Source organism: Aquarana catesbeiana, linkage group LG13 (assembly GCF_042186555.1).
Source record: "Aquarana catesbeiana isolate 2022-GZ linkage group LG13, ASM4218655v1, whole genome shotgun sequence".
In the NCBI taxonomy this organism is placed as follows: domain Eukaryota; kingdom Metazoa; phylum Chordata; class Amphibia; order Anura; family Ranidae; genus Aquarana; species Aquarana catesbeiana.
This window is the reverse complement of record NC_133336.1, coordinates 19,220,618-19,233,115: the sequence shown is the minus strand read 5'-3', so window position 1 is coordinate 19,233,115 and position 12,498 is coordinate 19,220,618. Positions and strand designations below refer to the sequence as shown.

At 52.2% G+C, this 12,498-nt stretch overlaps 1 protein-coding gene across 1 annotated transcript in view; it reads right to left on the bottom strand.

Moving 5' to 3' along the window:
• ATXN3 (ataxin 3) overlaps positions 1–3,101 on the bottom strand; it is a gene marked incomplete at its 5' end in the record, with an annotated part of 36,137 nt that extends 33,036 nt beyond the window's left edge. The window contains 1 exon segment of the mRNA XM_073610060.1: positions 2,937–3,101. Within this exon segment, the coding sequence (XP_073466161.1) occupies positions 2,937–3,101 (165 nt within the window).
• Between the last annotated feature and the right edge of the window lie 9,397 nt (positions 3,102–12,498).

Sequence of the window (12,498 nt, the reverse complement as noted above, 5' to 3'; positions counted from 1 at the left end):
CATATACACACACATACATATATATATATATATATATATATATATATATATATATATATATATATATATAACACATATATTATATAGTGCTCTGAAAAAGTATTCACCCCCCCCCCCCCCCCACCTTGGCTTTTTACCTATTTTGTTACATTACAGCCTTTAGTTCAATGGGGTTTTTTTTAATCTGAATTATATGTGATGGATCAGAACACAATAGTCTAAGTTGGTGAAGTAAAATTAGAAAAATATATACATAAAGCTATTTTTCACAAATAAAAAACTGATAATTGGCATGAGCGTATGTATTCACCCCCTTTGTTATGAAGCCCATAAAAAGCTCTGGTGCAACCAATTACCTTCAGAAGTCAAATAATTAGTGAAATGATGTCCACCTGTGTGCAATCTAAGTGTCACATGATCTGTCATTACATATACACAACTTTTTGAAAGGCCCCAGAGGCTGCAACACCTAAGCAAGAGGCACCACTAACCAAACACTGCCTAGAAGACCAAGGAATTCTCCAAACAAGTAAGGGACAATGTTGTTGAGAAGTACAAGTCAGGGTTAGGTTATAAAAAAATATCCAAATCTTTCATGATCCCTAGGAGCACCATCAAATCTATCATAACCAAATGGAAAGAACATGGCACAACAGCAAACCTGTCAAGAGACGGCCGCACACCAAAACTCACAGACCGGGCAAGGAGAGCATTATTCAGAGAGGAGCACAGAGACCTAAGGTAACCCTGTAGGAGCTGCAGAGTTCCATAGCAGAGACTGGAGTATCTGTACATAGGATGACAATAAGCCGTACGCTCCATAGAGTTGGGCTTTATGGCAGAGTGGCCAGAAGAAAGATATAAAAACAAAATGGCGCGTTTTGAGTTTGGGAAAAGGCATGTGGGAGACTCCCAAAATGTATGGAGGAAGGTGCTCAGGTCTGATGAGACTAAAATTGAACTTTTTGGCCATCAATGAAAACGCTATGTCTGGCGCAAACCCAACACATCACATCACCCAAAGAACACCATCCCCACCGTGAAACATGGTGGTGGCAGCATCATGCTGTGGGGATCTTTTTCAGCAGTCGGGACTGGGAAACTGGTCAGAGTTGAGGGAAAGATGGATGGTGCTAAATACAGGGATATTCTTGAGCAAAACCTGCACCACTCTGTGTGTGATTTGAGGCTAGGACGGAGGTTCACCTTCCAGCAGGACAATGACCCCAAACACACTGCTAAAGCAACACTTGAGTGGTTTAAGGGGAAACATGTAAATGTGTTGGAATGGCCTAGTCAAAGCCCAGACCTCAATCCAATAGAAAATCTGTGGTCAAACCTAAAGATCGCTGTTCACAAGCGCAAACCATCCAACATGAAGGAGCTGGAGCAGTTTTTCAAGGAGGAATGGGCCAAAATCCCAGTGGTAAGATGTGGCAAGATCATAGAGACTTATCCAAAGAGACTTGGAGCTGTGATAGCCGCAAAAGGTGGCTCTACAAAGTATTGACTTTAGGGGGGTGAATAGTTATGCACATTGACTTATTCTGTTATTTTTACCTATTTGTTGTTTGCTTCACAATAAAAAAAAAAAAAAAAAAAAACCCATATTCAAAGTTGTGGGCACATTCTGTAAATTAAATGATGCAAATCCTCAAACAATCCATGGTAATTCCAGGTTGTGAGGCAACAAAACACGAGAAATGCCAAGGGGGGGGGGGGTGAAAACTTTTGCAAGGGTGTGGGTGTGGGTGTATTTTTATTTATTTTTCACATTCTCTTATAAAACATATCCAATAAAAAAAAAAAAAAAAAAAAAACTAATTTCTTCATAAATTTAGGCCAATATGTATTCTGCTACATGTTTTTGGCAAAAAATTCCAATATGCATTGATTGGTTTACGTGAATGTTATACAAACTATGGGATATATTTTACAGAATATATTTTTATTTTTTATACTAGTAATAGCGGCGTTGAGCGACTAATAGCAGGCCTGCGATATTGCGGCAAACATTCTGACACTTTACAAGAACCAGTGACACGAATACAGTGATTAGTGCTAAAAATATGCACTGTCATTGTACTAAGAAAAAGGAAGGGTTCCCCTTTACGGGACTTTAAAGGCACTGGTGATTGTATGTACAGTCACCACAAATACTACATAATCATAGTAAAAAGTAGAAAAAAAAAAAAAAAAAAGGTATGAAAAAATATAATTTTATTATAGAGAGATTAAAAAATGTAGTAAAAAATACATGTAAACATAATACGTGGCTGTGCATATGCACATCAAAATAACACAACAAGGCCGTATACTACTGAAGGGTTACTGTACTAATGACATTGGTTGGAAAGGGGTTAAACATCTAGGGTGATCAAAGGGTTAACTGTGTGCCTAACTAGTGTGTGTGTTTACTGTGTGCTGCCTTTACTGGGGGGGGGGGTGGGGTGGGGGATTTTTTTCCCCCCGCTTTGCAACACAAAATCCATGCTTTTATCCTTGTCAGGCGATCTGCCTTGTTTACATACGTTCTGAGTCTCTGCCTAGCGATCGGCGGGTGCCGGCGGACATCGAGTGCCTGGCACCCGCAGATCGGCTTCTGCTGTGAATAATCACATCAGAAGCAGCATGCCTCCTGCAGGAGAGAAAGAAAGAAAGAAAGAAAGAAAGAAAGAAAGAAAGAAAGAAAGAAAGAAAGAAAGAAAGAAAGAAAGAAAGAAAGAAAGAAAGAAAGAAAGAAAGAAAGAAAGAAAGAAAGAAAGGAAGATTTTATCAGTATCTATCATTAAATGAAACGAACGCGGTATAATTCACTCAGGTACATCAATTAGCTGCAATGATATGTTCAGTTTTACTAGATGATAGGATTTGTTTTATCTTTAAAGGGACATTAAAGGGTTAATCTGAATAGTTTTGGAAATAAAAAGGCGTACTTGCATGAAGGTCCTATATTCAGCACTTTGTAGCCCTCCTTCCGCCATTCTCATCCTCTCCTGCTCATCCAGCTGCATGGCGATAGAAGATAATTCCACGGGGCTGAAGTACTCTCCTTGGAGCAGGTTGTTCAGGCAGTGCTGGGCACACAGAGAGCCCTCTTGCTGGAATACAGGAGGGGAAGTCACATATTTAAAGGGTTAGTCCACCCAGAAGTGTTGATGAGGTTATAGGTAGCGGGGGGGGGGCGCCACCTGCTGGAGTTCTATATTTAGTGGAGACTGCAGAGGGACGATTGCCTCACCTACCTCTTCTGCTCAGCTTGGGTTGCTCTCACTCCGAATGCTGCACTCACCAAAATGTAATATTGGAAATCCAATGAGGAGAGAGGAGCCATGACGGGATCCAATTGTCAGGCATCCACCAGAAACTGACATTTAACTACTTTAATATCAGCCTGTAATACCCTGTCCCAGTAAATGCCATTTTTAGGTGCTATGATCCTTTGAATGACAATTACTCCATCACACATCTTATCCTAATCAATTTTATATCATTTTTTTATTTTCAGACAGAGCTTATTATTGGTGGTGTGAGATAACCGCAATTCATGTTTTATGATTTACTGCATAAAAGAGGAAACACCAATAATTTGCGATTGCTTACAATGGTGGTCAGTGGCACTATGTGGTCTCTCTCTCAGGTGAGGTCAGGGATGTGGTCTCTCTCTCTCAGGTGAGGTCAGGGATGTGGTCTCTCTCTCTCAGGTGAGGTCAGGGATGTGGTCTCTCTCTCTCTCTCAGGTGAAGTCAGGGATGTGGTCTCTCTCTCTCTCTCTCAGGTGAAGTCAGGGATGTGGTCTCTCTCTCTCAGGTGAGGCAGGGATGTGGTCTCTCTCTCTCAGGTGAGGTCAGGGATGTGGTCTCTCTCTCTCTCTGGTGAGGTCAGGGATGTGGTCTCTCTCTCTGGTGAGGTCAGGGATGTGGTCTCTCTCTCTCTCTGGTGAGGTCAGGGATGTGGTCTCTCTCTCTGGTGAGGTCAGGGATGTGGTCTCTCTCTCTCTCAGGTGAGGTCAGGGATGTGGTCTCTCTCTCTCTCTGGTGAGGTCAGGGATGTGGTCTCTCTCTCTCTCTCTCTCTCTGGTGAGGTCAGGGATGTGGTCTCTCTCTCTCTCTCTCTCTCAGGTGAGGTCAGGGATGTGGTCTCTCTCTCTCTCTCTCTCTCTCTCTCAGGTGAGGTCAGGGATGTGGTCTCTCTCTCTCTCTCTCAGGTGAGGTCAGGGATGTGGTCTCTCTCTCTCTCAGGTGAGGTCAGGGATGTGGTCTCTCTCTCTCTCAGGTGAGGTCAGGGATGTGGTCTCTCTCAGGTGAGGTCAGGGATGTGGTCTCTCTCTCTCTCTGGTGAGGTCAGGGATGTGGACTCTCTCTCTGGTGAGGTCAGGGATGTGGTCTCTCTCTCTCTCAGGTGAGGTCAGGGATGTGGTCTCTCTCTCTCTGGTGAGGTCAGGGATGTGGTCTCTCTCTCTCTCTCTCTCTGGTGAGGTCAGGGATGTGGTCTCTCTCTCTCTCTCTCTCAGGTGAGGTCAGGGATGTGGTCTCTCTCTCTCTCTCTCTCTCTGGTGAGGTCAGGGATGTGGTCTCTCTCTCTCTCTCAGGTGAGGTCAGGGATGTGGTCTCTCTCTCTCTCAGGTGAGGTCAGGGATGTGGTCTCTCTCTCTCTCAGGTGAGGTCAGGGATGTGGTCTCTCTCAGGTGAGGTCAGGGATGTGGTCTCTCTCAGGTGAGGTCAGGGATGTGGTCTCTCTCAGGTGAGGTCAGGGATGTGGTCTCTCTCTCTCTCAGGTGAGGTCAGGGATGTGGTCTCTCTCTCTCTCAGGTGAGGTCAGGGATGTGGTCTCTCTCTCTCTCAGGTGAGGTCAGGGATGTGGTCTCTCTCTCTCTCTCTCAGGTGAGGTCAGGGATGTGGTCTCTCTCTCTCTCTCTCTCTCAGGTGAGGTCAGGGATGTGGTCTCTCTCTCTCTCTCTCTCTCTCTCTCTCTCTCAGGTGAGGTCAGGAATGTGGTCTCTCTCTCTCTCTCTCTCTCTCTCTCAGGTGAGGTCAGGAATGTGGTCTCTCTCTCTCTCAGGTGAGGTCAGGGATGTGGTCTCTCTCTCTCTCTCAGGTGAGGTCAGGGATGTGGTCCTCTCTCTCTCTCAGGTGAGGTCAGGGATGTGGTCTCTCTCTCTCTCAGGTGAGGTCAGGGATGTGGTCTCTCTCTCTCTCAGGTGAGGTCAGGGATGTGGTCTCTCTCTCTCTCAGGTGAGGTCAGGGATGTGGTCTCTCTCTCTCTCAGGTGAGGTCAGGGATGTGGTCTCTCTCTCTCTCAGGTGAGGTCAGGGATGTGGTCTCTCTCTCTCTCAGGTGAGGTCAGGGATGTGGTCTCTCTCTCTCTCAGGTGAGGTCAGGGATGTGGTCTCTCTCTCTCTCAGGTGAGGTCAGGGATGTGGTCTCTCTCTCTCTCAGGTGAGGTCAGGGATGTGGTCTCTCTCTCTCTCAGGTGAGGTCAGGGATGTGGTCTCTCTCTCTCTCAGGTGAGGTCAGGGATGTGGTCTCTCTCTCTCTCAGGTGAGGTCAGGGATGTGGTCTCTCTCTCTCTCAGGTGAGGTCAGGGATGTGGTCTCTCTCTCTCTCAGGTGAGGTCAGGGATGTGGTCTCTCTCAGGTGAGGTCAGGGATGTGGTCTCTCTCTCTCTCAGGTGAGGTCAGGGATGTGGTCTCTCTCTCTCTCAGGTGAGGTCAGGGATGTGGTCTCTCTCTCTCTCAGGTGAGGTCAGGGATGTGGTCTCTCTCAGGTGAGGTCAGGGATGTGGTCTCTCTCAGGTGAGGTCAGGGATGTGGTCTCTCTCTCAGGTGAGGTCGGGGATGTGGTCTCTCTCTCTCTCAGGTGAGGTCAGGGATGTGGTCTCTCTCTCTCTCAGGTGAGGTCAGGGATGTGGTCTCTCTCTCTCTCAGGTGAGGTCAGGGATGTGGTCTCTCTCAGGTGAGGTCAGGGATGTGGTCTCTCTCAGGTGAGGTCGGGATGTGGTCTCTCTCTCAGGTGAGGTCGGGGATGTGGTCTCTCTCTCAGGTGAGGTCGGGGATGTGGTCTCTCTCTCAGGTGAGGTCGGGGATGTGGTCTCTCTCTCAGGCGAGGTCAGGGATGTGGTCTCTCTCTCAGGCGAGGTCAGGGATGTGGTCTCTCTCTCTCTCTCAGGCGAGGTCAGGGATGTGGTCTCTCTCTCTCTCAGGCGAGGTCAGGGATGTGGTCTCTCTCTCTCTCAGGCGAGGTCAGGGATGTGGTCTCTCTCTCTCTCAGGCGAGGTCAGGGATGTGGTCTCTCTCTCTCTCAGGCGAGGTCAGGGATGTGGTCTCTCTCTCAGGCGAGGTCAGGGATGTGGTCTCTCTCTCTCTCTGGCGAGGTCAGGGATGTGGTCTCTCTCTCTCTCAGGCGAGGTCAGGGATGTGGTCTCTCTCTCTCTCAGGCGAGGTCAGGGATGTGGTCTCTCTCTCTCTGGCGAGGTCAGGGATGTGGTCTCTCTCTCTCAGGCGAGGTCAGGGATGTGGTCTCTCTCTCTCAGGCGAGGTCAGGGATGTGGTCTCTCTCTCTCTCTGGCGAGGTCAGGGATGTGGTCTCTCTCTCTCTCTGGCGAGGTCAGGGATGTGGTCTCTCTCTCTCTCTGGCGAGGTCAGGGATGTGGTCTCTCTCTCTCTCTGGCGAGGTCAGGGATGTGGTCTCTCTCTCTCTCTGGCGAGGTCAGGGATGTGGTCTCTCTCTCTCTCAGGCGAGGTCAGGGATGTGGTCTCTCTCTCTCTCTGGCGAGGTCAGGGATGTGGTCTCTCTCTCTCTCTGGCGAGGTCAGGGATGTGGTCTCTCTCTCTCTCTCAGGCGAGGTCAGGGATGTGGTCTCTCTCTCTCTCAGGCGAGGTCAGGGATGTGGTCTCTCTCTCTCTCTCAGGCGAGGTCAGGGATGTGGTCTCTCTCTCTCTCAGGTCGAGGTCAGGGATGTGGTCTCTCTCTCTCAGGCGAGGTCAGGGATGTGGTCTCTCTCTCTCAGGCTGAGGTCAGGGATGTGGTCTCTCTCTCTCTCAGGTCGAGGTCAGGGATGTGGTCTCTCTCTCTCTCAGGTGAGGTCAGGGATGTGGTCTCTCTCTCTCTCAGGTGAGGTCAGGGATGTGGTCTCTCTCTCTCTCAGGTGAGGTCAGGGATGTGGTCTCTCTCTCTCTCAGGTGAGGTCAGGGATGTGGTCTCTCTCTCTCTCAGGTGAGGTCAGGGATGTGGTCTCTCTCTCTCTCAGGTGAGGTCAGGGATGTGGTCTCTCTCTCTCTCAGGTGAGGTCAGGGATGTGGTCTCTCTCTCTCTCAGGTGAGGTCAGGGATGTGGTCTCTCTCTCTCTCAGGTGAGGTCAGGGATGTGGTCTCTCTCTCTCTCTCAGGTGAGGTCAGGGATGTGGTCTCTCTCTCTCTCTCAGGTGAGGTCAGGGATGTGGTCTCTCTCTCTCTCAGGTGAGGTCAGGGATGTGGTCTCTCTCTCTCTCAGGTGAGGTCAGGGATGTGGTCTCTCTCTCTCAGGTGAGGTCAGGGATGTGGTCTCTCTCTCTCTCAGGTGAGGTCAGGGATGTGGTCTCTCTCTCAGGTGAGGTCAGGGATGTGGTCTCTCTCAGGCGAGGTCAGGGATGTGGTCTCTCTCTCTCTCTCAGGCGAGGTCAGGGATGTGGTCTCTCTCTCTCTCTCTCAGGCGAGGTCAGGGATGTGGTCTCTCTCTCTCTCAGGCGAGGTCAGGGATGTGGTCTCTCTCTCTCTCAGGCGAGGTCAGGGATGTGGTCTCTCTCTCTCTCAGGCGAGGTCAGGGATGTGGTCTCTCTCTCAGGCGAGGTCAGGGATGTGGTCTCTCTCTCAGGCGAGGTCAGGGATGTGGTCTCTCTCTCTCTCTCAGGCGAGGTCAGGGATGTGGTCTCTCTCTCTCTCAGGCGAGGTCAGGGATGTGGTCTCTCTCTCTCTCAGGCGAGGTCAGGGATGTGGTCTCTCTCTCTCTCAGGCGAGGTCAGGGATGTGGTCTCTCTCTCTCTCAGGCGAGGTCAGGGATGTGGTCTCTCTCTCAGGCGAGGTCAGGGATGTGGTCTCTCTCTCTCTCAGGCGAGGTCAGGATGTGGTCTCTCTCTCTCTCAGGCGAGGTCAGGGATGTGGTCTCTCTCTCTCTCAGGCGAGGTCAGGGATGTGGTCTCTCTCTCTCTCAGGCGAGGTCAGGGATGTGGTCTCTCTCTCTCTCTGGCGAGGTCAGGGATGTGGTCTCTCTCTCTCTCAGGCGAGGTCAGGGATGTGGTCTCTCTCTCTCAGGCGAGGTCAGGGATGTGGTCTCTCTCTCTCAGGCGAGGTCAGGGATGTGGTCTCTCTCTCTCAGGCGAGGTCAGGGATGTGGTCTCTCTCTCTCTCAGGCGAGGTCAGGGATGTGGTCTCTCTCTCTCTCAGGCGAGGTCAGGGATGTGGTCTCTCTCTCTCTGGCGAGGTCAGGGATGTGGTCTCTCTCTCTCTCTGGCGAGGTCAGGGATGTGGTCTCTCTCTCTCTCTGGCGAGGTCAGGGATGTGGTCTCTCTCTCTCTCAGGCGAGGTCAGGGATGTGGTCTCTCTCTCTCAGGCGAGGTCAGGGATGTGGTCTCTCTCTCTCTCAGGCGAGGTCAGGGATGTGGTCTCTCTCTCTCTCTGGCGAGGTCAGGGATGTGGTCTCTCTCTCTCTCAGGCGAGGTCAGGGATGTGGTCTCTCTCTCTCTCTCAGGCGAGGTCAGGGATGTGGTCTCTCTCTCTCTCAGGCGAGGTCAGGGATCTGGTCTCTCTCTCTCTCAGGCGAGGTCAGGGATGTGGTCTCTCTCTCTCTCAGGCTGAGGTCAGGGATCTGGTCTCTCTCTCTCAGGCTGAGGTCAGGGATTGGTCTCTCTCTCTCTCAGGCTGAGGTCAGGGATCTGGTCTCTCTCTCTCAGGCTGAGGTCAGGGATGTGGTCTCTCTCTCTCAGCTGAGGTCAGGGATCTGGTCTCTCTCTCTCTCAGGCGAGGTCAGGGATCTGGTCTCTCTCTCTCTCAGGTGAGGTCAGGGATCTGGTCTCTCTCTCTCAGGTGAGGTCAGGGATCTGGTCTCTCTCTCTCAGGTGAGGTCAGGGATCTGGTCTCTCTCTCTCAGGTGAGGTCAGGGATCTGGTCTCTCTCTCTCAGGTGAGGTCAGGGATCTGGTCTCTCTCTCTCTCTCTCTCAGGTGAGGTCAGGGATCTGGTCTCTCTCTCTCAGGTGAGGTCAGGGATCTGGTCTCTCTCTCTCAGGTGAGGTCAGGGATCTGGTCTCTCTCTCTCAGGTGAGGTCAGGGATCTGGTCTCTCTCTCTCTCAGGTGAGGTCAGGGATCTGGTCTCTCTCTCTCTCAGGTGAGGTCAGGGATCTGGTCTCTCTCTCTCAGGTGAGGTCAGGGATCTGGTCTCTCTCTCTCAGGTGAGGTCAGGGATCTGGTCTCTCTCTCTCTCTCAGGCGAGGTCAGGGATCTGGTCTCTCTCTCTCTCTCTCAGGTGAGGTCAGGGATCTGGTCTCTCTCTCTCAGGTGAGGTCAGGGATCTGGTCTCTCTCTCTCAGGTGAGGTCAGGGATCTGGTCTCTCTCTCTCAGGTGAGGTCAGGGATCTGGTCTCTCTCTCTCAGGTGAGGTCAGGGATCTGGTCTCTCTCTCTCAGGTGAGGTCAGGGATCTGGTCTCTCTCTCTCAGGAGAGGTCAGGGATCTGGTCTCTCTCTCTCAGGCGAGGTCAGGGATCTGGTCTCTCTCTCTCAGGCGAGGTCAGGGATCTGGTCTCTCTCTCTCAGGCGAGGTCAGGGATCTGGTCTCTCTCTCTCAGGCGAGGTCAGGGATCTGGTCTCTCTCTCTCAGGCGAGGTCAGGGATCTGGTCTCTCTCTCTCAGGCGAGGTCAGGGATCTGGTCTCTCTCTCTCAGGCGAGGTCAGGGATCTGGTCTCTCTCTCTCAGGCGAGGTCAGGGATCTGGTCTCTCTCTCTCAGGCGAGGTCAGGGATCTGGTCTCTCTCTCTCAGGCGAGGTCAGGGATCTGGTCTCTCTCTCTCAGGCGAGGTCAGGGATCTGGTCTCTCTCTCTCAGGCGAGGTCAGGGATCTGGTCTCTCTCTCTCAGGCGAGGTCAGGGATCTGGTCTCTCTCTCTCAGGCGAGGTCAGGGATCTGGTCTCTCTCTCAGGCGAGGTCAGGGATCTGGTCTCTCTCTCTCAGGCGAGGTCAGGGATCTGGTCTCTCTCTCTCAGGCGAGGTCAGGGATCTGGTCTCTCTCTCAGGCGAGGTCAGGGATGCTGGTCTCTCTCTCTCAGGCGAGGTCAGGGATGCTGGTCTCTCTCTCTCAGGCTGAGGTCAGGGATGCTGGTCTCTCTCTCTCAGGCTGAGGTCAGGGATGCTGGTCTCTCTCTCTCAGGTGAGGTCAGGGATGCTGGTCTCTCTCTCTCAGGCTGAGGTCAGGGATGCTGGTCTCTCTCTCAGGCTGAGGTCAGGGATGTGGTCTCTCTCTCAGGTGAGGTCAGGGATGTGGTCTCTCTCTCTCAGGTGAGGTCAGGGATGTGGTCTCTCTCTCAGGTGAGGTCAGGGATGTGGTCTCTCTCTCTCAGGTGAGGTCAGGGATGTGGTCTCTCTCTCTCAGGTGAGGTCAGGGATGTGGTCTCTCTCTCAGGTGAGGTCAGGGATGTGGTCTCTCTCTCAGGTGAGGTCAGGGATGTGGTCTCTCTCTCAGGTGAGGTCAGGGATGTGGTCTCTCTCTCTCAGGTGAGGTCAGGGATGTGGTCTCTCTCTTCAGGTGAGGTCAGGGATGTGGTCTCTCTCTCTCAGGTGAGGTCAGGGATGTGGTCTCTCTCTCTCAGGTGAGGTCAGGGATGTGGTCTCTCTCTCTCAGGTGAGGTCAGGGATGTGGTCTCTCTCTCAGGTGAGGTCAGGGATGTGGTCTCTCTCTCAGGTGAGGTCAGGGATGTGGTCTCTCTCTCAGGTGAGGTCAGGGATGTGGTCTCTCTCTCTCTCAGGTGAGGTCAGGGATGTGGTCTCTCTCTCTCTCAGGTGAGGTCAGGGATGTGGTCTCTCTCTCTCTCAGGTGAGGTCAGGGATGTGGTCTCTCTCTCTCTCAGGTGAGGTCAGGGATGTGGTCTCTCTCTCTCTCAGGTGAGGTCAGGGATGTGGTCTCTCTCTCAGGTGAGGTCAGGGATGTGGTCTCTCTCTCTCTCAGGCTGAGGTCAGGGATGTGGTCTCTCTCTCTCTCAGGTGAGGTCAGGGATGTGGTCTCTCTCTCTCTCAGGTGAGGTCAGGGATGTGGTCTCTCTCTCTCTCAGGTCGAGGTCAGGGATGTGGTCTCTCTCTCTCTCAGGCGAGGTCAGGGATGTGGTCTCTCTCTCTCTCAGGTGAGGTCAGGGATGTGGTCTCTCTCTCTCTCAGGTGAGGTCAGGGATGTGGTCTCTCTCTCTCTCAGGTGAGGTCAGGGATGTGGTCTCTCTCTCTCTCAGGTGAGGTCAGGGATGTGGTCTCTCTCTCTCTCAGGTGAGGTCAGGGATGTGGTCTCTCTCTCTCTCAGGTGAGGTCAGGGATGTGGTCTCTCTCTCTCTCAGGTGAGGTCAGGGATGTGGTCTCTCTCTCTCTCAGGTGAGGTCAGGGATGTGGTCTCTCTCTCTCTCAGGTGAGGTCAGGGATGTGGTCTCTCTCTCTCTCAGGCGAGGTCAGGGATGTGGTCTCTCTCTCTCTCAGGTGAGGTCAGGGATGTGGTCTCTCTCTCTCTCTGGCGAGGTCAGGGATGTGGTCTCTCTCTCTCTCAGGCGAGGTCAGGGATGTGGTCTCTCTCTCTCTCAGGCGAGGTCAGGGATGTGGTCTCTCTCTCTCTCAGGCGAGGTCAGGGATGTGGTCTCTCTCTCTCTCAGGCGAGGTCAGGGATGTGGTCTCTCTCTCTCTCAGGCGAGGTCAGGGATGTGGTCTCTCTCTCTCTCAGGCGAGGTCAGGGATGTGGTCTCTCTCTCTCTCAGGCGAGGTCAGGGATGTGGTCTCTCTCTCTCTCAGGCGAGGTCAGGGATGTGGTCTCTCTCTCTCTCAGGCGAGGTCAGGGATGTGGTCTCTCTCTCTCTCAGGCGAGGTCAGGGATGTGGTCTCTCTCTCTCTCAGGCGAGGTCAGGGATGTGGTCTCTCTCTCTCTCAGGCGAGGTCAGGGATGTGGTCTCTCTCTCTCTCTGGCGAGGTCAGGGATGTGGTCTCTCTCTCGTCTCTCAGGCGAGGTCAGGGATGTGGTCTCTCTCTCTCTCAGGCGAGGTCAGGGATCTGGTCTCTCTCTCTCTCTCAGGCGAGGTCAGGGATGTGGTCTCTCTCTCTCTCAGGTGAGGTCAGGGATGTGGTCTCTCTCTCAGGCGAGGTCAGGGATGTGGTCTCTCTCTCAGGTGAGGTCAGGGATGTGGTCTCTCTCTCTCTCAGGTGAGGTCAGGGATGTGGTCTCTCTCTCTCTCAGGTGAGGTCAGGGATGTGGTCTCTCTCTCTCTCAGGTGAGGTCAGGGATGTGG